Genomic DNA, 25,504 nt, shown 5'->3' on the forward strand with positions numbered 1-25,504 from the left:
TCAACACATACTGCTCTCTCTGCTTCTGCTCTATTTCTCTCAAAATGTCTGAAATAGTTAATTTTTTACTGTTTTTCAGTGCATTCTGGGCATTTTGGAAGGTCTCCTGAGGTTATCTTTAAAAAACGCTTCTAATAGCAAACGCTCAAACGCGCATGAATGCGGTATGGAAACACAGCTAAACATACTTTGTTTAACCTACGTTTTCCAGCAGTCAGTTTCCATCATTCAGAAGTGTCCCGCGTACATGGGGCCTCACTCTCTCATCAATGCCATGCCCCAAAAGTAGCCACTGGATCGCTTCTCATATAACGATCTCAGCAGCAAAAAACACATTCCAAAGTGAGCAATGAAAACCTATATTGAAGTACCATTTAAAAACATTTATCAAAAGAGAAGTATGAATTTCCTTAATCTTAATTCTTATGAGCTGCTAGCAAAAAAAAAATGTCTTGCCCTCTGAGAAGTGAGCTATTTCTGTTAAAATAGAGATAATTACCTTTGGGAGGGGCTACAATCTTCTCTGGAGCATCATGCTGAGGCTCTCTGCTTGCTCCAGAGACTTCACACAGCAGCAGCTCTTCTCCCCCCCCCCCTTCTCCCTTCCAGGCAGACCATCCCGAACATGCAACTCTTCAGGATTGGCAGCAGCACTTCTGTGAAGAGAAGTCACTGAAATGCTGTTTATATACATGTTTAGTCTACATTCCTGCTAAAAAGATAATGCACAATATATTTTGTAAAGTAAAATACAGCATTGGCTTTTATCAGCAGACCAGCAGTTCCTGCATTTACTGTTACAGTAAAATAAAATATAATAAATACACTATCAGAGCATGGATAATGGTCAAACGCAGTGCTAATAAAGAAAACAAACAATTTAAACTAGAAAAGCTACAATTTCTGGGGAAATTGTGTGAAGTGTTCTTGCCTCCACCAGTAGTCTACAACTGGAGTGGGCGGAGTAACTGGGTGGAGTGGCTTGAGTAACTGTTGTGTGGTTGGAGTGGCTGGAGTAACTGTGAAAAGGTTGGACTGGTCAGAGTAACTTTATGGAGTGGGCACGGCTAAGCCATAGTCCTGACAATTTTCACAATATGACCATTTGTTTGCAACTCACGCCACCCATTGACATTCATTGAAACTCCACTCTAGCCACCTCAAATTTGAAGGGCAATTTCTAAACTGCGACTGTGCCTTCATATTTCAGAGACATACTATGCATCAAAATGTAGGTCTGGGTCTTGTGATTCTCACAATATAAAGCTCTTTGGTGTAGGATTTATAATTTTTAAACTACAACCATTTGAAGATGACAACCGCCAGTGAAGTGAGCGAGTTGGAGCAGTTTGTTTTTAACCGCTCTTCTCTGCCCTTGCTGTAGAGTGAGTTGCCATAGGAACCCAGGTGTGTGAGCAGGCAGCAGAGTGACAAGCCACTCCACCCAGTTACTCCGCCCACTCCATTTGTAGACTACTGGTGGAGGCAAGAACACTTCACACAATTTCCCCAGAAATTGTAGCTTTTCTAGTTATGTATATGCAATCCTCGTGCTACTACAAATAAAGTGCAAAGCAACCATCACTAATTCATAAAATACAAAATACAGTAGTTCATGCAAAATCATAAACTAAAAATTATTTTTAATTTCAATAAAGCGCTCAAAAACAAAGTGCAAACAAGTGTTCATATGAAAAGTTTGATAATTCAAGTGTGCTCCACCCAGAATGGATATTTTCATAATGTTCCATCCACAATGATGAATATATGGTAGTGCAAATAAGTGTCTGGTCAAAATTTAAAAAAACAGATGTGCTCCACCCAAAAATGGTATTTCAATTGTGCTTGATCCACAATAATGAAATCCACAGACTACAGTGCTCTTGTGATCACCTCTCTGGACAGATATCACTTATCATCTATTATATATATAAAAAAGTGAAAAAACTTTCTGAAGACCCCTCGTAGATAGGAAAGTATATCATATTTACTCGTTTTAAACAGTTTTTTTTTTCTTATATTTCTTTAGTTCTTAGTTTTCCCTGCCTGCGAAATAGTTTTTTTGATTAATTTCATGCTAATTTGAACATATAGATATTTATTTGGATTTATTTTTATTATTATAGCATATTAAAAACTGTATTAATAAACCCAAATAAATGTTCATATTAACAATAGAAAAAGCACAGTCACAGTGCATATGATCACGTTTGCAATTTTTCACATCTTCATAAATACAGTATTATGATTATAGCATAACATGTCCATTAGCAGCCTAATGTCCTAATGACAATAAAAATCATTTAAATCTGTATTCTTGATCACTGACAACAAACTGTTACACTTGCTGATCGTGGAGATGCTGAGGTTCCCTGGATGCATGAACACCTTCACCCTTAAAGTGGTTGTAAACCCTCTCATATACCCAATGAAGTGAATAGCCTCAGATGATATACAGAGATGAAACAAATCCTCCTAATAAGCTTTACTTGTTTATCTGCTGTCGTCTCTTCACTACATCCATTCAAACGGGCTGAGTTTTGGTACAATCCTTATGCATTTTTCAGTATCACCGAGGAGGGGGCAGGGAGCTGCAGTTAGAACTTTGTAAGAGCTGATTGGAGGGAAAGGACACACACCCCTTCACACAGCACACAGGAACGATACAGAGATGTGTTTTAACCACTTGACCCCCAGAGGATTTACCCCCCTTAATGACCAGGCCTCTTTTTGCTACTCGGCGCTGCACTAATTCAACTGATAATTGCGCGGTCATGCAATGCTGCACCCAAACAAAATTTACGTCCTTTTTTTCACACAAATAGAGCTTTCTTTCGGTGGTATTTGATCACCTGTGCGCTTTTTATTTTTCATGCTATAAACAAAAAAAGGCCAAAAATGTTGAAGAAAAACAATATTTTTTACTTTCAGCTATAAAAAATATATAGTAAACTCAAAGTTGGTTATAAATTTAGGCCAAAATGTATTCTGCTACATGTTTTTGGTAAAAAAAATCCAAATAAGTGTATATTGATTGCTTTGTGTGAAAGTTATAGCGTCTACAAACTATGGTATAGATACTGCAATTTACGCAATTGTTTTGCTATACAGCGCTGCGCTAGTTTAACGGACAATTGTGTGGTCATGCAATACGGTACATAAATGAAATTTACATCCTTTTTTTCCCCACAAATTGAGCTTTCTTTCGGTGGTATTTGATCGCCTGTGCGGTTTTTATTTTTTGCGCTATAAAAAAAAAGGCTGACAATTTTGAGGAAAAAAAACAATATTTTGGACTTTTTGCTATAAAACATGTTCAGTAAAAAAAATGTAAAAATGAAATTTAGTCATAAATTTCTGCCAAAATGCATTCTGCGACATGTCTTTGCTAAAAAAAAAAAAACCCAATACGTGTAAATTAATTAGTTTACGTGAAAGTTATAGCGTTTACAAATGGCGGGAAAGATACTGGGATTTTTAGATTTTTTTTTATACTAATAATGGCGGCGATCAGTGACTTATGGCGGCAATCAGTGACTTATGGCGGCGATCAATGACTTATGGTGGGACTGCGGCGGACATTCTGACATGGGGGGTACTGACTTGGGGTCACTGACATTCCAATAGTGACACCAATACAGTGATCAGTGCAAAAAAAAAACACTGACACTGTACTAATGGCACTGGGGAGGAAGGGGTTAAGTTTATTTTTCAGGGAAGGGTTAACTGTGTGAGGGGAGTGTTTTACTAGGGGGCGGGGTGTGTATTGCACGGGACACCGCTGATCAGGAGAGAGAAACTGTTCTGTCGTGATCAGCTTGTCCTGGAGCTGTCAGGGAACTGACAGAAAGCTACTGCAGCTGTGCTCTCTGTCAGCGATTGCTGCCAATCGCCGGGACATAGCCGGTAATGACCGGCTGTGACCCGGTGACTGACATCCGCGACTGTAATCGGCGGGACAGATAGGGCGGCGGCGCGCCTCGAGCGCGCCCCCTACCTGTTTACAAAACACACGTTTTAAAACGTGGTTTTGCCCAGCCGTGCCGTCCTGCCACCGTATTTATACAGTGGCTGGGCGGCATGTGGTTAAATAGATAACCACTTGCCCTCCAGAGGATTTACCCCCCCCCCTTCCTGACCAGGCTATTTTTTGCGCTACGGTGCTGCGTTACTTTAACTTACAACTGCACAATTGTATAACACTGCACCCAAATGAAATTTACATCCTTTTTCCCCACAAATAGAGCTTTCTTTCAGTGGTATTTGATCACCTGTGCGGTTTTAATTTTTTGCGATATAAACAAAAAAAGACCGACAATTTGGAGAAAAAACTATATTTTGGACTTTGCTACTAAACACGTCCAGTAAGAAAATTAAAAAAATCTAATTTCGGCATTAATTTAGGCCAAAATGTATTCTGCTTGATGTCTTTGCTAAAAAAAAATACATGTAAATTAACTGGTTTACGTTAAAGTTATAGCGTTTACAAATGGCGGTATAGATACTGGAATTTTTTTCTTTTTTTTACTAGTAATGACAGCGATTAGCGACTTATAGCGGGACTGCGGAGGGCATTCTGACACTGGGGGAACTGACATCCCCAGTGACACCAATACAGTGATCAGTGTTAATATAAAGCACTGACACTGTACTAATGGTACTGGGAAAGAAGGGGTTAACATTTGGGGCAATCAAAGGGTTAACTGTGTGCTTTTTCACTGTGTTGGCTGTGTGTGTGCTTTATTGTAAGCACACTGCTTTCTATGGCTCTGTTATGCAGAGCCATGCAAAGCACTGTGCAGGGGCTGACAGGGGAGAGATGTGGATTGTTTTATACATAGGTCTCTCCCCCGTCAGAGACACTTGGCGATCACTGGTTGCTGACGAGCAATCACCAGCCGGGATCTGGTCATTGACAGCCGAGGCCATGAGTAGCCACCTATCCAGAACTGCACAATCATGTTTATGTAGCAGTATTTCTGCTATAGGGTGGCGCGGAACCGGATAAGCTGTGTGCTGAGCTCTCCCCGCCCTTCCTCCCTGACTAAAATTTTATCCCATGTGTCGGGAAAACTTCTCAGAAGTGACTCAAGCTGATAATTGAGGAACAGAGCACCAGAGAGAAACAACACTTAGAGCTTTCAGGAGAGACAAATAAACACTGCAAATATACAGGTATATGCTTTGTTCAGATTTCATGACTGAGGTTTTACAACCACCTTAAATCCAGGGAACCTCAGCATATCCATATGGTAACACTTTACTGCTTACCTGATCTCTTGATGAAAAAAAGGTAAACCTGCTGCACATTTACAACCTGGAATCCACCACTGTCCTCTCCAGTCTCTCACAGAGTTTCTCCATTCAGTCTTGGCCTCCTACTTGTACAAGAGAAGGCCACTGGTGAGATATCACATGTGTGAGACTTTTACACAGCTGGTCACATACAGAGGCCCAACATCCAAGTAGCACCATCAGGCGTTTTAGGGGCATAAATTACACTTTTAATTTCCTGACTACCTATCACATTTTTTAAGATCTTGGAGCACCAGGACAATGGAATTACCCACGAAATGACCCCATTTTAGAAAAAAAAAAAACTCCAATGTATATTCTATGAGGCATAATGTGTCTTTTGAATGTGTCATTTTTTTTCCACAAGTTTTTGAAAAATGTGGAAAGGAAATTAATACATTTTTTTTTACACAAAGTTTTCAATTTATAAGATATTTCTAACATCTAGCATGTACATACCAAGAATTACACTCCAAAATACATTCTGCTACTTGTCCTGAATATGACGATACCACATGTGTGGGATTTTTACACAGCCTGGCCACATATAGAGGCCCAACATCCAAGTAGCACCATCAGGCGTTCTAGTGGTATAAATTACATTGTTAATTTCCCTGCTACCTATCAAATTTTTGAAGGACCTAGACCACCAGGACAATGGAATTACCCACAAAATGACCTCATTTTATAAAGAAAATACCCCACCATATATTCTATGAGGCATAATGAGTCTTTTGAACCTGTCATTTTTTTTTGAAAAAGTGGAAAGAAAATAAAAAACATATTTTTTTACATACACTTGTCAATTTATAAGATATTTCTAACACATAGCATGTACATACCAAGAATTACACCCCAAAATATATTCTGCTACTTGTCCTGAGTATTGTGATACCACATGTGTGAGACTTTTACACAGCCTGACCACATACAAAGGTTCAAGATCCAAGTAGCACCTTCAGGCGTTCTAGGGGCATAAATTACACATCTAATTTCCTGACTACCTGACACATTTTTGAAGGCCCTGGAGCACCAGGATAGTGGAAACACCCACAAAATGTCCCCATTTTGGAAAGCAAACACCCCAACATAAATTTTCTCTAAGGCATAATGAGTATTATGAACGTGTAATTTTTTTCCCCACAAGTTTTTGTAAAACGTGGAAAGAAAATTAAAACCTTTTTTTTACAGAGTTTTCAATTTATAAGATATTTCTAAAAACACAGTATGGACATAGCAAGAATTACACCCCAATATACATTCTGCTACTACTCCTGTGTATGGTGATATCACATGCATGAGACTTTGTCACAACCTAGCTAAACAAACGGTAAACAGAAGATTCCGGTGGTTATAGTTAAGTTGTCTGCAGAGGAGAGCAGTGGTCCAGGAAGCAGGCAGAGATGTGGTCAACAATAGCCAAACGAATAGTCCAGGCAGCAGGCAGGAACACAGTCCCAAAAAGTTCTGGGTCCTTACAGGCAGCAGGCAGAGATATTGACAGTACAGTATTGGCCCAGGCAGCAGGAAGGAACATCAGGGTTAGGGCCTCAGTCAGGTAAGACCTGGACACAGGGGTAGAGGCTTTGTCCCACCCAATCTCTTCGAAGCCTCCAGACTAACAGACTCTGATCCGGGAATTACAAAACCTTGTAAAAACTAAAAGCTGTTTTTCTCTACTCTGAAGCCGCTCACATATGTGAGACCCCTGTGTTATTTTGCATTCCACTACTACAGTAGCAGGACAAAAGATCAGTTCAAGCTGCAGGCAAAAAACGTGATCGATTAACAGACCGAGGTCAGTGCAGGTGGAAGGCAGAAACGTGGTTTAGAAACAATCCAGATGGCAGGCAAAAGCATTGTCATTAAACAGGTCAGGGTCAGTTCTTGTGGAAGGCAGAAAAGCTGTTTAGAGACAATCCAGATGGCAGGCAGAGGCATCGTCGGTAAACAGGTCAGGGTCAGTTAACGTGGAAGGGAAAGGCATGGTCAATCAAGGCAGCAGGCAAATGATCAGTATGGATTTCAGAAACTGGGAAATGGCTGGCTGTTAAAAATAAGGGGAACCAATATTTTAGTGGCATGTGATAACATCGGAAGCAGTCTCCGGTGCATAGGCCCGGTTGGGAGGGACATTGGGGACAATGAATGTCTTTCCTAACTCCTCTTCTGCTGCATACCCAAAATTTTTTTTTTGGTGTTTTCTTCCTGATTCTGTGGGTGGAATGTTTTCTGGAAAATGTTGCAAATGTTTTCTGGGGAGGATCCTTTCTGGTAGATCAGGGCAGTGCTAATTTCTTCTATATATTTGAGGAAGGTGGTGGGTCTTTCTGTTGACTTTTAATAGATGACAAACATGTTGTAAATGGCCAAATGGGAAAAATAAATTGCAACTTTTTTATACCAGAAGAGGGACTTTCTTGCTGACAAATAGGGCTGTAGCATGTGATCATTTAAATCCACCCCCCCCCCCCCCATGAACTGATTATAATTGGGGTTACATTCAGGTTTTTGGATGGGACCGTCTTCCGTGGATTTTCACCGAGGTGTTATTGTGGATGGTGGACAGGACATATCCATCTCTGTTATCCCTCCACGCCATGGCTAACACTTCTTCGTTTCACAGACTTGTGGATTCCGCCCTTTGTAGCCTTGTAATTACTAAACTTTGTGGGAAGCCCTTTCTATTTTTTTCTGGCTAAGGTTTTCTCACAGTACAGATGCCAAAAAAGGGGCAGACTGGTATAATAGTTATCAAGCTAGATATAACCTTTTTGGAACAGTGGGAATGCCAGGTCCCTGACAATTTTTCCACTTGTGCTTGTAAGCCGTGTACCGGGGTGGGCTCCCCAGGATACAGTGAAGTCACGAACGAGGAAAGCAACCCCAACACCAGCTTTTGCCACAACAGAATTTTACTTAGATGTGGCAAATAAACACAACCACAAATGCTGGGAACATACAGTAAATTTACATACACCCAGCCCAAAGGCTGAGACCCTTGTGCTGCACAGCACGGCGCCTCCTGATGGATGAAGGTAGAAGGTGTAGTAATTTACCTACTGGCGGGCACAACTAAGCTGCCACACCTTACCCGTTATTACCCTAAAAGAGCAGGAATCAGTGTATGGGTGTACAGTTTGGGCTAGCCTGTGGTGCAGCACAACAGCTTACAATCTTACACAAATCTACAGTATTCCCCCTCCCATAACTGGTCCTGTAGCACGTGCCTGAGTATTCCTTCTGAGCAAAACGCCAGTCTGGCTTGAGTTTGTGGGATGTTATCAGCTCTCAAATGTGAAATGTCACTTTAAGTTGTGGAGTCCTTCCAATAATCAGTAATAACACTTGCGGCCTGACACAAACAGAGACCCTAACTAACTAACTATAGGCCTGGACTCAGTCTCTAGGCGCCAACACTGAAATGAGGTGCGTACACGATCTTACCGACCCAGGTCTGCTTTGCATCCGCTGGTGACTCTGAACAGAACAAATGTCTCTCCAACAAGCATGCGGTATTGCAGTGTATGTTGCTTAGTTTCTCTGCTCTCATCAGCATTCCTGGCAGCAATATTCCTTTCTCTGAACAGGATCAGGGTCTTGGACACGATCAGCTTCACCTAGCTGCAGCTCTGGTTACTGAGGAATGCTCTCACACCTGGATGCCATCAGATTCTCTGCTCACACGGCTCCTGCATTCACCATCCTCTAAACATGGATGCTGTCTCTCTCCTTCCTGTTCTCTAAAACCCTGTGTGAAAACCCCACCTCTTCATGAATATAGAAATATCTATGCAGTCTGAGGCTGTTAGGAAAACAGTGGCATCTTGTGGCTAAACCGCAGAATGTCACTTCAGAACATTTAATTTACTCCACACAATAATTTACTGCACACAAACAGTGTTCAAACAATGAGAGCTGTTTCCCCATCTCACATGCTGATGTAGGTTGGGCACTCAGGGGGCTGGAGCTTGGAGTCTTTACCTTTGTACACGTAGAAGGCATGCACATATCCTGTAGCTCTTTTGCAAAGCTTGTTCAGCTTCAATCCATACCTTGCCCTTTTACCTGGAATGTATTGCTTGAATCCCAGCCGGCCAGTGAAGTGGACAAGGGATTCATCCACACAAATTTGTTGCTCAGGGACATAAAGTTCCACAAATCTCTTAGCAAAAGAATTTATTAGGAGGCAGATTTGTATAGCTTGTCATAGTTGGGATGACCTTGGGGAGGGCACTGTGAGTTATCATTGAAATGTAGGAATCGCATGATCAGATCATAGCGTAACCGGGACATTACAGCAAAATCGATGGGCATATGATGGATGGGGTTGGTGGACCAGTAGGCATGCCATTGGGTTTTTTTTGTAAGCCCCGTGTTAAACGTAAGGCCCAAAAACAATTTTAACTCCTCCACTGTGAGACATCTTCATAGAAAAGGACGGGCATAGGGTGTACTGGGATTGTTATCAATATACTGCTGTGCAAAAGGTTTGTCTGGTTCACAATGTATTGAAGTAAATTGAAGTAAATTGGCAGGGAAAAACGAAAAAATTAATTTCAGAAAAATTTTCAGTATTGGTCTGCACACCTGTCTGTGCGGTGGAAGGGGGGATTGAAGCTGATCCTGAGCTGGAAGGCAGCCATAAAGGGTTTGCCAGGGCATCCGGAAGATATGTTTGGGCCCTAATTCTTGGGGTCTGGTGGAATGCTTCAGTGCTGGTACTGGGCTTTTCATCCTGGGGTCTTGCCATTGGTGTCTGCTGATTGACTATTGGGATGTATGGCGCTGCTTGTGGTTGCCTGCTCTTCAGAATGCTGTATCCTTTTAGGAGGGACTGCTTCCTCCTCCGATTTGGTCACTGACCCACTACTCTCTACTGGCTCGTATTCGGAATCGGATGGTGAGAGCTCCCCGCTGCTCTCATCCGACATGCTGAGGATTTTGAGCGCCTCCTCATTAGTAAAATATTTTTTGGACATTGCAGCTCTGGTGATTGTGGCTGTAAGAGGGGTAACTGCTGATGGATGGCTGTGATGGGTACACTGCTGATGGGAGGCAGTTGTGTTGAAGCTGTGGTGAGTACACTGTTTAGGCTGCACTTATGGCTGTGGTGACAGGTACACCAATGGGCTGCACTGATGAATGCACTGACAGGTACACTGATGAATGCACTGATGGGCTGCACTGAGAGGTACACTGATGGATGCGCTGATAGGCTGCACTGACAGGTACACTGACATGTATACTGATGGGCTGCACAGACAGATCCACTGATGGACTGTGCACTGATGGGCTGCCACCCACTGATTGGGATGCACTGACAGATGCACTGATGGCGGCATTGACAGATCCACTGATGGCGGCACTGACAGATCCACGGATGGGTTGTGCACTGATGGGCTGTACTGACAGATGCACTGATGACCTGTGTACTGATGGGCGGCACTGATATGTACTGATGGCCTGTGTACTGATGGGCAGCACTGACAGATCCACTGATGGGTCCACTAATGGTTCCACGGACAGATCCACTGATGAGCTGATCTGACAGATCCACTGGTGGCACTGACAGGGACTCTTTTTATTAGGGGCAGTGTGGTGCACAGTAGTGAAAGGGTTTTAAAAAACTCACTGTTCCTAGGTTCTCCTCCTCACACAAGATTGGTGAGTGAGGAGGAGACAATCGCAAAATTGAGTGACCGCTGTGTGTTTATATTTATGATTGGCTGTGACAGGTCACAGCTGATCACGTGGTAAAAAGTCAATTTCATTTGCTCTTTACCTTCAGCAGGGAAGCGCTATGTCTGAGGGACACAGCCTGACAGCAATGGCCGCGCTGCACACCGCAATGCACACAATGTCATATGACGTCCAGTCACAGGGAGAAAAGGATCACCTGGCCGTCAATCTGCTATATGCCAGGCGGGAACGTGTTATTTAAAACTCCAGCAATGTAGTTTATTTAATACAATATAGAGAATGTTCACTACAATATGTTGGCTGCACAATACAGCCCTTTTTTGGATAAGAGAACACTATTGTTATGGTATGAATACTAATGCACAACAGCTTTCTGATGTTTCAAAACATTTTTAGAGATGCACATGGTGATAACATGACTACTTTAACATATTGTAGCAGAGAGAGGGTGCTTCCTATTGATAGGGGTGAGGACCTCCATCACAGTTTGTTGAAACTAGAGGTATGGTGTGGTTTTATAAGCTTCAGACCAGGATTCCTCTCGGTCTTAGCCATCATTGGGATGTTAAACCGTATCTCAAATAGACCTGTATTTCAAGTCGTTATAGTTATATAGTGTTTTTTGTTTGTTTTTTTTTTCTTTCTTATCCATCTTCTGTTTCTTTTAATAATTGTTGGATCCCCGCCCCTTTCCGTTTGGGTATTTAAAGTGATACTAAACAGGCGTTAATTACCTTAATTTATTCACATAAAGTGTACAGTGTATACCAGGCCATTGTATTTTTTACAATCAAAGTACTGTACCTTATTCCTGCAGTGCTGTGGGGTGGGCACATGATCATTCCCTTTTCTTTGGTATCTACACGGAATGATCTTTGGGAAGGATTTCTATTACTCTGACAATGAATGCTCTCTACAGTATGAGTCTGTGTCTGGCCAGCCATGATAGGCCAGCCATGATAAGTGCTGTGCCAGTCACATGACTAAAAAAACAGTTTTAGAAGAGCAATTCAAATTAAATTATAAATATCAAAAAATAGTTTTATTGCTCCCTATAAATCTTTACTGAAAATCAGATTTTTTGTGCATTAATATGGTGTAGGTGGATTCAAAGATGACTGACACTAGCTTTCATTTTGTTCAGACGACATCTGCATCCACGGCCTTTTTTCCTACTTTATAAGTATTAGTACCGTATTTTTCGCTCCATAAGACGCACCTTTTTCCCCCAAAAAAAGGGGGGAAAATGTCAGTGTGTCTTATGGAGCGAATATGGAGCAGCCGGTCCGGTATTTCCACCGCCGCCGTGTCAGAATACCGGGCCGGCCGCTTAGCTCTTCTGTGCAGCAGGACGTTACCTGTTCCTCGGTCCTGCGCTGCACAGTCTTCCCGCGCCAGTTTCGTTAGTGTGGGCTCTCGGCTCTGACAGCCGGGTGCCCAGTGCACATGCGCGAGAAGCGCTGCACTTTGTGAATGGTATGGCGTCTTCTGGGACACATAACAGGTCCCAGAAGACGCTGGACCAACACAAAGCGCAGCGCTTCTCGCGCATGCACATTGGGCACCTGGCTGTCACCCGGATGCCCACACTAAAGGAAGGTCAACGCCGCGGAAGTGGGAGCGGGTACCTGTCAAATTCAGGTACCCGCTCCCCCTCCCTCAGCAGTCAGCAGTCTCTTAGTCATCTCCTGTACTGTCTGCAGTCTCTAGTCATCTCCTGTACTGTCTGCAGTCTCTAGTCATCTCCTGTACTGTCTGCAGTCTCTGGTCATCCCCTGCACTGTTCATAGTCTCTGGTCATTTCCTGCACCCTGTCCGCAGTCTCTGGTCATCCCCTGCACCCTGTCCGCAGTCTCTTGGTCATCCCCTGTTCTGTCTGCAGTCTCTTGGTCATCCCCTGTACTGTCTGCAGTGTCTTGGTCATCTCCTGTACTGTATGCAGTCTCTGGTCATCCCCTGTACTGTGTCCGCAGTCTCTGGTCATCCCCTGTACTGTGTCCGCAGTCTCTTAGTCATCCCCTGTACTGTCCGCAGTCTCTGGTCATCACCTGTACTGTCCGCACTCTCTTGGTCATCCCCTGTACTGTCCGCAGTCTCTGGTAATCTCCTATACTGTGTCCGCAGTCTCTGGTCATCCCCTATACTGTCTGCAGTCTCTGGTCATCTCCTGTACTGTATCCGCAGTCTCTGGTCATCTCCTGTACTGTGTCCGCAGTCTCTGGTCATCTCCTGTACTGTGTCCGCAGTCTCTGGTCATCCCCTGTACTATGTCCGCAGTCTCTGGTCATCTGCTGTAGTATGTCCGCAGTCTCTGGTCATCTCCTGTACTGTCTGCAGTCTCTGGTCATCTCCTGTACTGTGTCTGCAGTCTCTGGTCATCTCCTGTAGTATGTCTGCAGTCTCTGGTCATCTCCTGTACTGTCCGCAGTCTCTGGTCATCTCCTCTACTGTGTCCTCAGTCTCTGGTCACCTCCTGTACTGTGTCTGCAGTCTCCGCTCATCTCCTGTACTGTCTGTAGTCTCTGGTCATCTCCTGTACTATGTCTGCAGTCCATTGGTTCAGAATATTTTTTTTCTTGTTTTCTGCCTCTAAAACCTAGGTGCGTCAGGTGCGTCTTATGGAGCGAAAAATATGGTAATTACATTTGATATGTTTAATACTGATTTATATTACAACTAAGCTTTTTTGTGAGGTTCTTGAATATAAGTGAATGTAATCAATCAGCATAATATATCCCACCCCTATAGTGTTTAGCAATAGGAGGACATGGAAAAGGGATTAGAGAGAGGAGTGTCATTTACCATGGATTGGGTCACAGAGAAGATGAGTGCCTTCTGAAGGCAGGATCCACCAGGTATATTTCACTGTAGACAAAACTAATGCTTTAGTGGCTTTGTGAGTATGTACACCATTATAAAGCATGTAATGAGAGTTTGAGTTTAATGATTCTGTGTGTATTGTATTGGTAAGCCATGACTAAGGCCTATGAGCTGAAAAGCTTAAAGTGTTACTAAACCCACAATAGTAAAGTCAGTCTGTATATGCAGTAAAGCATGCTTGTTATATTCACTGTGGAACCTACGGGGTTAATCTTGTGCATTGTGTAAAAAGGCTGTTTGATCCTGTCTTCTCTGATCCTGCCCTTCTTCCAGTGTCTCACTCTTATCTCCTGATCAGACATATCGTATTGACACACTCTGCATATGCTCAGTTTAGTGTGTATTGCTGGAGAGGTTTTTTCTCTTTTTTTTTTCTTGGGAGAGTGCATGTGATCAGCACAGGGCCAATCAGCGCTGTCCAGACAGAGGTCAGGGGTTCTGCATCCTCCTGGAGCAGAAAGAAAACTCCTCCTACAAGTTTTAACATGTGCTCTAATGAACACTGATAGACCTCACAAGACTGCTCTAACTGCTGATGTGAAAAGATATTTAGCAGTTTATATTTACTAAAATAATTGCATTTCCATGTTCTGTGTACTGTGGGAGACCAGATAGAGTGAATGTAGGGTCCTGGGCTTAGTAACACTTTAAGATTTTTTTGTCACGCTTGAGTCTAGTCCAGTGTCTCTCAACTCCAGTCCTCATGGACCCCCAACAGGTCATGTTTTCAGGATTTCCCTCAGATGAAACAGCTGTGGTAATTACTAAGGCAGTGAAACTGATCAAATCACCTGTGCAAAATAATGGAAATCCTGAAAACATGACCTGTTGGGGGTCCATGAGGACTGGAGTTGAGAAACACTGGTCTAGTCCAAGGTATCAATAAAGTTTAATTGCATGGAGGATCTTCACCATGGTGCCCACTCCTTTGAGAAATTCTTGTGTAATGTGCGGTTATTCCTTATATATCTTGAAGAGGTCCAGAGAGAAACAGGGCTGTTTATGTACTAAAAGCAGATAGTGTAGACCAGAACATTACATGACTCTGGCACAGGAAGGCAAAATTCTAGGTTATCCCAGAAGTATGTTACCAGAACCATATTACTGTAGAGGGCTAAACTTTATTTTTGGGAATGCTGACAAGAGCAAGTTCTCTTCAACATGGGAAACACTCTCTGTTCTGATTGAGTAAAGTCACCAAGAGGAGCATGGCACAGGGGCAGCTCAAGAAAAGATATACCTGTTGCAGCTGAATGGCACTTGTGCTGGGTGGTGCAACACAGTCAGCCTCTAGAAGATTGTACTCACAGTAAATCAATAAATCAGTTCTCAGGGGCACTGTATTGCAGAGGTCGCTAAGCTGAAACACAACAACCTTATAATACTCCAAGTACAGATAGACTACAGTCAAACTGAGAAAGCGGATAATCTACTTTGAAACAACTAGGCCCCAAAACAAGAGCTGAAAAGTGATTTTACATCTAAAGGCACAAAGAGAATTCCACTGTACACCAGACCTGATATCACGTACCTAGTGATGGAGGCCAGTGGAGAGAGGGCTTCCCTTGCGGCTACGTTCCAGGCTCCCCTGAAAGTGGGACAGCGGGAGTCAGGCCCAAAGTTGCACAGGTCTCCTGTAGGAGTGCTGGTTGGTGGTCCACCCAGAAGCACAGCTGATGTACGGAGATACGTATGCAGACAGGTGGTGGTTGTGCGAGGTATGCAAGCCCTTCCAGGGTTTAGAGATTTACTGGATAGCCGGTTCAAGCCAAGGTCAGGTACCAGGTGGGAATCAGAGCAGATGTAGTCAGATGGGATAGCCGAGGTCATGCACAGAGGAGCGAGAGAGAGAGTACTGTATCCTTTAGCCAAGCCGAGGTCAGATCAGGGGTTAAGTAGAGTAGACAGGTCCAGGAGCAAGCCGAGTCGGTATCAGGAAGGCACAGGTAACAGGAAACAGGAACAAGGCATGGGGAGCTAGAGATCATCCAGCAACTTGAGGAAGCCTCCTTATAAAGGCCGTCTGGCACCAAACTGAGGCTGATGTGTGCTTCTGCGGTCATGCAGGGTACTGGCAGAAATGCTAGATCTTCCAGAACTTCTGCCGTGGACAAGACCCTGACACCTGGACTGGCCATAGGGCACCCTGGGCATTAGCCCGGTGGGCTGGATCCGTTGCCAGGCCATATGTCCTTAGGGCTCTGAAAGCACCTGCGGCAGTTGGGCTGCTCCTTGAGCCTGTGCCACTCACCAAGCCTCTCTAAAAAATATATATGCCATATATGTCCATATGTCCCCCCCACACACACACGGGAGAAGCTCCTCCTGCTGTCTCCTCCTGTGACTGCCCCGCCCACACTCCCCGTCAGTCTTGTGTCTTCTCTCCTCGTCTCCTTTCTTTCTTTCTTTCTCTTTCCTCTTTCTCTTTCCTTTTTCTCTTTCCTTTTTCTCTTTCCTTTTTCTCTTGCTCTCTCTTTCTTATTTTCTTTTTTTTCTCTTTCTCTCTCTCTTTTCCTTTCTTTCTAATTTTCTTTCTTTTTTTCTCTCTTTCTATACCTCTTTCTTTCTTGTATACCTCTTCTTTCTTTCTTTATCTCTTTGTTTCTTTTTTATTTGTTTCTTTCTATACCTCTCTTTCTTTCTCTCTCTCTCTCTGTCTCCCTCCTTCGTTCTCTCTTTCCCTCCTTTACCTCCTTCTTTCTTTCTACCTATCGCTCCTTCCTTCCCTCCCTCTTTCTTTTCCTCCTCCCTTCTTTCTTGTGGCTGGGCCCTGGCATTCCACCACCAGGCTCCAAGGAAAGGGTCCCCAGGCTTGGGGCTGCGCAGTCAAACATACCTGGGCCTATTTTTTGTCCCAGTCCGGGCCTGCTATACACCTTTTGAGTATTTGAAAACTATGCCAGTATCTTTTTTGATGTACCATGGAAGTCTCAAAACCAAGGGCTGTACATTGACCTAGGTGTTCTAGGATTGAGCCTTTACCTGCCACAAATGTGTGGCCCTTCCACATCAGTTGTGTGTACCCCAAACAGTCATAATCTACACACATTAGCATATTGGTACTATTATCGCAGGACATCGCTTTGGACACAGCATTGGTGGGGTTGAGGACCAAGACGCTGGGTTCTCCAGGACAGTTGGCATCTACCGTCTTCCTTCTGGGTTGACAGGTTCCTGCCATTTTGAATGTGCGCTGGAGTCATGGCCAAGGCACAGCTCTCTCAATGGATGGTCGGCCTGTCCATTGAGAGTGCAGTGCACATGTGCCTGTGACATCACTGGCTGCTACTAAAGTAAATATCTCTTAAACATTGCACGTTTAGGAGATGTTTACCGTACTTACTAGACATGTGCGATTCGGTTCATTTACATTCGATTTTTAGAAGAAAATTTTATTTTCGGAGATTCAGATGCATCTGAATCTCCAAATGAACCTAGAAATAAATGGCAACGAATCTGAAAAAAGTTATAACGAAAAAAATTACAAATGCATTCATTAATTTCTTTGGATGATGTCATTTTCAAACCTGTTTGATAATGATTCAAATTCATTGTGAAAAGCTGTGGTTATAAAGGAGTGGTTGGCCTCCAAGCTGTCAGCAGAATGTAAACAAAAATTTAAAAAAAAAACAGCGTGGGAAATTTTGAGGGGACCAAGTTTTTAAAAATGGCATGGTGTCCCCTTCAAAATCCCTATTAGACCATGATCCAATCATGCAGCCTGGCAGGCTAGGAAAGGGGGAGGAGCGAGCACCCCTCCTGAATCATACCAAACCATATGCCCTCAATATGGAGGGGGGTTTTGGGGGAGGGGCCTCTTTCCCACAACCCTGGGAAGTGGTTGTGGGGGTCTGCGGGTGGGGAAATTATCGGAATCTGGGCGCCCCCTTTAACAAGAGGGCCCCTTGATCCCGCCCCCATGTGAAAGTGTACCGGGTACATAGTACCTCTACTCATTCACCAAAAATACATTTTTGACATGTCCTCTATTCAATAAGCCCCCAGAAAAGAAATCCCTCCCGAAGTAGATTCAGCATTAGTGAACACTGGCCTGCACGAAACAAAACACAAAAAAATCTCACCGAACACAACTGGTCCCATGTCTGATCGCTTGTCGAATGACAGGTAAACATGGGGGCAGGGTAATTGGGTGAACTGTCATTGGGGCGAGTGTCTCTCCATGGAGCACGTTGCTTGCTAAATGACAGGTCAACATGTGGGCAGGGTCACCGGTGATGTCACTAGGTGACCCCGACCCCATGTCCACCTGTCGTTTGGCAAGCGATGTGTCCTGTCCAATGACAGGTAGACATGGGGGCGGGGGTCACCTGGAGACATCACCAGGTGACCCAGCCCCCGAGTTTACCTTTTATTCAGCAAGTTTCTTTGGACAGGACATGTCGTGTTTAACGGGAAGTGTTTTTTGTGTGTGTGAATCAGCGTTCATGTTCGGATAAAGGTCTGTTGTAAGATGACAGCCGTGTGGGATCACGGTTATCCTGGGAGGACGTCACGGGCCGTGTTCTGGCATGATCTGTCACCGGCTGTGTCCACTGGACACGGCCAGTGAAAGATCACTACACTGGCCTTCTGCCAGTGCCATGTGATTGCTGTGACCAATCACAGCAGATCACATGACAGTTGTAAACCATGAATGGCTTCCTTTCATGCCATTCATTGCTTACAACTGTGCTGTGATTGGTCACATGTACAGACTGGACCAATCACAGCCCAATTGCAGCATGTGATCAACTAGATTGTAAGCTCGAAAGAGCAGGGCCCTTGATCCCCTCATGTTTTGCATTGTATTGGTATTGTTCTGTCACATGTTCTGTCTCCCTTTGTAATGTACAGCGCTGAGCGAACTATTGGCGCTTTATAAATACTGTATAATAATAATAATAACTGTGGCCAATCACAGGTGATCCCAACAAAAACTACTGAATGAATCTAAAAAAAACCCAATGGTGATTAAATACCAGCAAAAGAAATCTCTGTGTGTGAAAAAAATGAGAAAAAGTTCTTGTGGGTACAGTGTTGCAAGACCACACAATTGTCATTCAAAGTGCAATAGCACTGAAAAGTGAAAACTGGCTTGGGTAGGAAGTGGGTAATAGTGCCTGGTAGGTAAGTGGTTAAAAAATTTTGGTGTGGGGTTCCCCTCAAAATCTATTGGGGTGACCCCCACACTGTGTTTGTTTTTTTTACCAGGCACTTCATTTGTTTGCATTTTGCTGTCAGTGAGCAATCCTACTGACAGCAGATGAGTCATGGCTGTTAAGGATGCAAGGACCCGCTCCTTAACAACCTAAGCTATTCACAATGAATTTGGATCTGTCTGAAGCTATACTGGGTAGATTAGAAAACATTTAGGTACTACAAAAAAACAAAACACATCCCAAAATTTACACCGACTGACACAACGGAAATGAATAATGAAATTATCAACCTAACTAATGCATTTGAAACTAAACTAGATTTTGTGCCTTGCACATGTCTATTACCTACCTTATTATAGTCTTAAGTATAAATAAAAAAGTGGACTTTAGTAATGCCTTAAAAGTAAAAGAAAAAGGAAATATCAATCTGCTATATTGTTGTTCTACCACTAGGTGTCTCATGCTTGGATACCAAACTTGTGTAAAAAAAGGAAAGAGCCAGGATTCTCTGCATTGCTGAGCCTGAATTTAATTGACTTGATGTGTAAGGTTACATGGTCAGTAACTGAAAAACTGTAATATGATTTCATGTTTTGACTGCACAAAAATTTCAGCAAAAATCTCACATTGTAGCTAGCTTTTGTATTTGAAAAAATCCTTATAATTTTCTTTCAGCTGTTCAGCTTCTAGCTATCCATACGTAAAGTAAAACCAGGGTATTGACATCTCTTGAAGTCATACAGGTACCCAATAGAACTGGTTCATGATGATTTTGACAGTCTTGTGAATAGGATATAGGAATGTGTTGGGCTATCTGTTTGGGGGTCTATAATCGGAAGAAAGTTGAGAACCCCTGCTTTAGTACATTGGTCACAAGTAAATGATCAATTCAATGGGGAATCAATTTTCTTCATATTGTCTTTTTTCTATTACTTTGTATCATTGTAGTAATATGCTTTCCATGTATTTCTATATTTTATTACCTTTATTACCTCCTTTTCTGCATTTTTATCTAGGTGAACTGTATATTGGTGGCCTTCCAAGGAATATGTATGTCACTCTTCCAAAGCTTGTTGCATCTCGAGATGGTTTCCAGGGATGTCTTGCTTCTGTCGATCTTAATGGACGTCTTCCAGATCTCTTGACTGATGCACTCCATCGATTTGGTCCAGTAGTAAGGGGATGTGATGGTAAGAATAAAGTGTATACCAAGGCAAAATTACAAAGAAAACAAATATGCTGTACTTCCTTAATAATTGTTTTCCCTTTAAACATGTGCTCCAAGTGCAGAACAATAACCATGCATGTGCTATAAATACAATTTTGCTTTTGACATGACAGCACAGCTCTGAATTCCTAAGCATGAGGTGTCAGCCCCGCTCCTTCATTTCTGATGGACAACAAATAACGCAGTCTTCTCATCTCTTTCCCCTTCTCACGTCCATCTTTATAACAGAGAGTGTAAGAAGTTATCAGCTCACAAGACTTTATCAAAATGTATGTTTTTATGCACATATTGAATCAAAACACTTTCATAATATATTTAGCACACCAAAAGGGTGTAAATAAGAGAAGTTCATTGTTAGGGTTTACCTAAATATAAATGAATAATGGCTTTAAATTAAAATGCTGGCTATGGACTGAACTAGAAAAGCATTAAGAACTCAAGCAGAACATGATTTTTCCTGGTTTATTGATTAACAGAACTGTCCAGTCAATACTACAATCAGTAGGTGAACAGACATAGACTTTGCTGCATGCTATTGCTGAACTTTATTAACAAAGTCACTTAGCTTTGTTCAACAATTGCATGCATAGTGCAATAAAATTTAAACCAATATTATTTCTGATTTTTTTTCATTTTGTATAAATAGGGCCATGCATTCCATAAACAGGAAGTTGCTGCTGGGCTTCTTTCTCAACATTTCCTCCCTCTCCCAGTAGAATACAGTGCTTTAGCTGACATTCTAAGAAACTAATGGTGGATGACATCCCAGAAGGGAAATCACCTCCCTAAGTACCTGGTAGCTCTTTCAATCACTCTTGCTCTAGGGATCCCCCAATCTCAGGCTCAGCTCCACCACGTAAGCTGCAGAGAAGCCATGGCAAATGAATAAAGGTTTTTTTCATCCAGTGAACTTGGGATTGCTCCTGTCTTCTCCTTTAATCTTTTAAACATTTTGTGTGTATCCTGTTGCTTAAATAAAGAGGGACAATCTCTCAGTGGGCTGTCATTGAGAAAAAAGTGGAAAGTATACTTAAAAGAGAACCATTTTTAAATCTGTAATTTTATATCTAATTCATAGACACCCAAAAATGTTTTAAACAATTCACTCAATCAGAACAAGCCTCTAACGTATACAAAACATGAATAAAATAAATGTACAAAATTGGCAGCAATAAGTAGCTGGAAACAAACGTATTCTACAAAGTCATGGGCCCAACTTTTTTTAGTCACATCTCCTTCTAAGAGTGTGCCCACATTGCTTTATTAGATGCAATTGAAAAGAACACCATAACAGGAGGAACTAATTACGGGTAGCTTTTAAGGTACTCATCCATGCATAAACTTATTTTTAAAAATCTAATTTTATCTTTATTTTTCATACATAAAATACTTCTTCTTTAAAAACAATAAGTATGAGAGACAGCATGTGCAGGCACAGTCGCTCTACACCCTTTCTGAACTTCAAGCCATTTCAATAGCAGCTCCCCACTTTATAGAGGGTTACTACCAGCTTACCGATACCTCGAACCACAGGAGCATCACCCAATGCTCTGTCATGCAGCGGGCAGGACCCAGAATGGAGTTTCGGGCTTCTCTCAGGCAACACACGGCAGAGGAAACAAGATGGCGGACGCAACTACTCCTGCACCTTCACATTTGGGAGACGCACCAAAAGCCTTGTCACAAAGGACCAAGAAAAAGTACCCAAGACAACTATAGTACTCCAGTATAAACTAATGTTTCTGCGCCACCCAAAAAAAGAAGATACAAATGTAAATGTATAGATATAAAATGTGGAAAATTATTGTGCAAAATAGATGTGCTTAATCCCACCAAGAATTATTTGTCAGAGAGTTAGAAATATACACATAAAAAATAAATGAATAATAAAAAGCCGCCTCCCTGTGCATGTAATAAACACGTCAAAGTGTTATTAGACTGATTCTTAGTGGGCGCTAGCTCGTACACTCTACTTCATCAATATATTTATTTAAATATAAATTTTAGAAATCATGTATTATACAGCTTAGAATATCAATAAATAAATATAAGGTGCAAATCATATTTTATACAACTATATACATAAATATTTTGTGCAACAAAAAATCCTTCCTAATTGTGTATCTTCAGATTAATCTTCATATACAGTGAGGAACAGAAGTATTTGAACACACTGCGATTTTGCAAGTTCTCCCACTTAGAATTCATGGAGGGGTCTGAAATTCACATTGTAGGGGCATTCCCACTCTGAGAGACAGAATTTTTTTAAAAAATTCAGAAAATCACATTGTGTGATTTTTAAAGAATTTATTTGTCTTGCACTGCTGAACATAAGTATTTGAACACCTAAGAAACAGCAAGAATTCTGGCTCTCAAAGACCCGTTACTGTGCCTTTAAAAAATCCACCTCTACTCCACTCATTAATCTAACTTAGTAGCACCTGTCTGAGCTCTTTAAAGACACCTGTCCACCCCACAGTCAGTCAGACGCCAGCTACTACCATGGACAAGACCAAAGAGCTGTCAAAAGACACCAGAGACAAAATTGTTGACCTCCACAAGGCTGGAAAGGGCTACAGGGCAATTGCCAAGCAGCTTGGTGAAAATAGATCAACTGTTAAAGCAATTGTTAGAAAATGGAAGAGGCTAAAGATGATTGTCAGTCTCCCTCAGACTGGGGCTCCAAGCAAGATCTCACCTCGTGGGGTATCGCTGATGATAAGAAAGGTGAGGAATCAGCCCAGAACTACAAGGGAGGAGCTGGTCAATGACATGAAGAGAGCTGGGACCACAGTTTCAAAGGTCACTGTCGGTAGGACATTACACCGTCATGGTTTCAAATCATGCATTGCATGGAAGGTTCCCCTGCTCAAGTCATCACATGTTCAGGCCCGTCTGAAGTTTGCCAATGACCATCTGGATGTTCCGGAGGAGGCATGAGAGAAAGTCATGTGGTCAGATGAGACCAAAGTAGACCCTTTTGGTCTAAACTTCACTCGTCGTGTTTGGAGGAAAAAGGATGAGTTGCATCCCAAGAACACCATCCCTACTGTGAAGCATGGGGGTGGTAACATCATGCTTTGGGGGTGCTTTTCTGCGAAGGGGACAGGACTACTGCACTGTATTAAGGAGAGGATGAATGGGGCCATTTATTGTGAGATTTTGAGCAACAGCCTCCTTCCCTCAGTCAGACCATTGAAGATGGGTCGTGGCTGGGTCTTCCAACATGACAACGACCCGAAGCACACATCCAGGAGTGGCTCTGTAAGAAGCATATCAAGGTTCTGGAGTGGGAATGCACCTGCAATGTGAATTTCAGACCCCTCCCATGATTTCTAAGTGGGAGAACTTGCAATATCGCAGGGTGTTCAAATACTTCTGTTCCTCACTGTATTCCACCTCCACCACAAGAATATAGATCCACCACCTGTGTTCATAAAGTGAATCACTCACCAGAACACCATGACTTCTTTAATTAAAAAGAAAGTCATTCAGCACTTGTTAGTAGGGTCATCCACCATTTCTCTATGTTTGGTGATCTCTGTTCAAATAAGAAACCTCCTCCCCACCATGGAAATTAAGGGAAAGAGCTAATATAGTGTAGTATGCGTATTAAAATGTTAAAAAGTACACATACAATTTGCGCTTACATTAAAAGTGCCTTTCTTGGCACCCCAAACCAAGTTCAGGATGTTGTCAAAGTGAGCACCACCGCTTTGCTGCCAGCCTGAAGCTAGTGTGCGCTCCAGTCACCAGATACGCGGGACCGAAAGTGACGTAACTGGAAGTTACACCTCGATGTACGTTTTGTGAAGTGATGTCATCAGGAAATGTTTCACCATATTGTGTATGCTTTATATAGTCCTTGAGGATCCTCCCCAGGGTCACATGGTCAAAGGAAGAACTCACCCCCCCGCATAACATTTAATCTTATCAATGACATCACTACTATAACCAGTTCAGAGCCCATCTAACCCCTACCAATATTAAAAGTAAGCCAATAAGTACTAATCAGTGAGCATAATACAATACATAAATACATAATATTAAAAAAAACTATAGGCATATTACAATCAACCATCCCGAGGACTATGCTATACTCAGAGATTCCTGTGCTAAAGGTCTCCCTTTTCTTTAGCCAATTTAAATAGGTTATACATATTTTTGAAATACATGATACATATAAAACCTTAAAATTATTAGATAAAATTATTTTTACTGGATTAATCATACCCTCGCCCAACCCTCTCTAGTGGCTAATTAGACTAATAATCTGTCAAAAAGCAATTCAGATCTAGTTCTATATTAATACCATTAAGCTGCAATGTATCCAATTCTAAAATCCAGTTCATTTTGTGAAATCTGTTTTCTCAAATCACTTCCTCTCCAGTGCTCCTGGACTCTATCTATCCCTAAAATGTGTCTTTCCCATGGTGGAGCCAGAAATAGTTTGATACACTGTGTTTAGAGTACCCTTTTTTATTGATATGTTTATTAATCCTGGTGCGTAACCTACGTGTCATCCTGCCCGCATGCTGAATCTGGCATGGACATTCCAACACATACAATATATTGCCAAAAGTATTGGGATGCCTGCCTTTACACGCACATGAAGTTTAATGGCATCCCAGTCTTAGTCCGTAGGTTCAATATTGAGTTGGCCCACCCTTTGCAGCTATAACAGCTTTAACTCTTCTGGGAAGGCTGTCCACAAGGTTTAGGAGTGTGTCTATGGGAATCTTTGACCATTCTTCTAGAAGCGCATTTGTGAGGTCAGGCACTGATGTCAGACAAAGAAGGCCTGGCTCCCAGCCTCCGCTCTAATTTATCCCAAAGGTATTCTATCAGGTTGAGGTCAGAACTCTGTGCAGAGCAGTCAAGTTCCTCCACCCCAAACTAGCTCATTCATGTCTTTATGGACCTTGCTTTGTGCACTGGTACACAGTCATGATGGAATAAGAGGAGGCCATCCCCAAGATGTTCCCACAAATAGTCCAAATTGTTCAAAATGTCTTGGTTTGCTGACGCCTTAATAGTTCCCCTTACTGGGACTGAGGAGCCAAGCCCAACCCTTGAAAAACTACCCCACACCATAATCCTCCTTCCACCAAACTGTACAATTAGCACAATGCAGTAAGGCAAGTATCCTTTCCCTGGCAACCGCCAAACCAAATCTGGTCAGTTAAGTAACAGAGGGGGTTGTTAATCAGTTTCAGCTGCTTTGGTGTTAATGAAATTA

The 25,504-nt window shown here is 42.5% G+C and overlaps 1 protein-coding gene and 1 long non-coding RNA gene across 19 annotated transcripts in view; one reads left to right on the forward strand and one right to left on the reverse strand.

The window, feature by feature from the left end:
• LOC149443234 (neurexin-2-like) overlaps positions 1–25,504 on the forward strand; it is a 2,355,461-nt gene that overhangs the window by 1,529,806 nt on the left and 800,151 nt on the right. For all 18 annotated transcript variants that reach the window (XM_089655720.1, XM_089655731.1, XM_089655727.1 and 15 more), the window contains one exon: positions 20,054–20,227. In XM_089655720.1, coding sequence (XP_089511846.1) covers positions 20,054–20,227 — 174 coding nt within the window. The remainder of the gene's footprint in view (positions 1–20,053; positions 20,228–25,504) is intronic.
• The window catches only part of LOC149443242 (uncharacterized), a 193,626-nt gene continuing 187,675 nt past the window's right edge, over positions 19,554–25,504 (reverse strand). Inside the window, exon 3 of the long non-coding RNA XR_016306686.1 lies at positions 19,554–20,482. This is a non-coding gene — a long non-coding RNA (uncharacterized LOC149443242). The remainder of the gene's footprint in view (positions 20,483–25,504) is intronic.

The sequence above is a fragment of the Staurois parvus genome, unplaced genomic scaffold (assembly GCF_062004578.1).
Source record: "Staurois parvus isolate SC_StPar_1 unplaced genomic scaffold, SC_StPar_1.0 ptg000866l, whole genome shotgun sequence".
Taxonomy (NCBI): Eukaryota; Metazoa; Chordata; class Amphibia; order Anura; family Ranidae; genus Staurois; species Staurois parvus.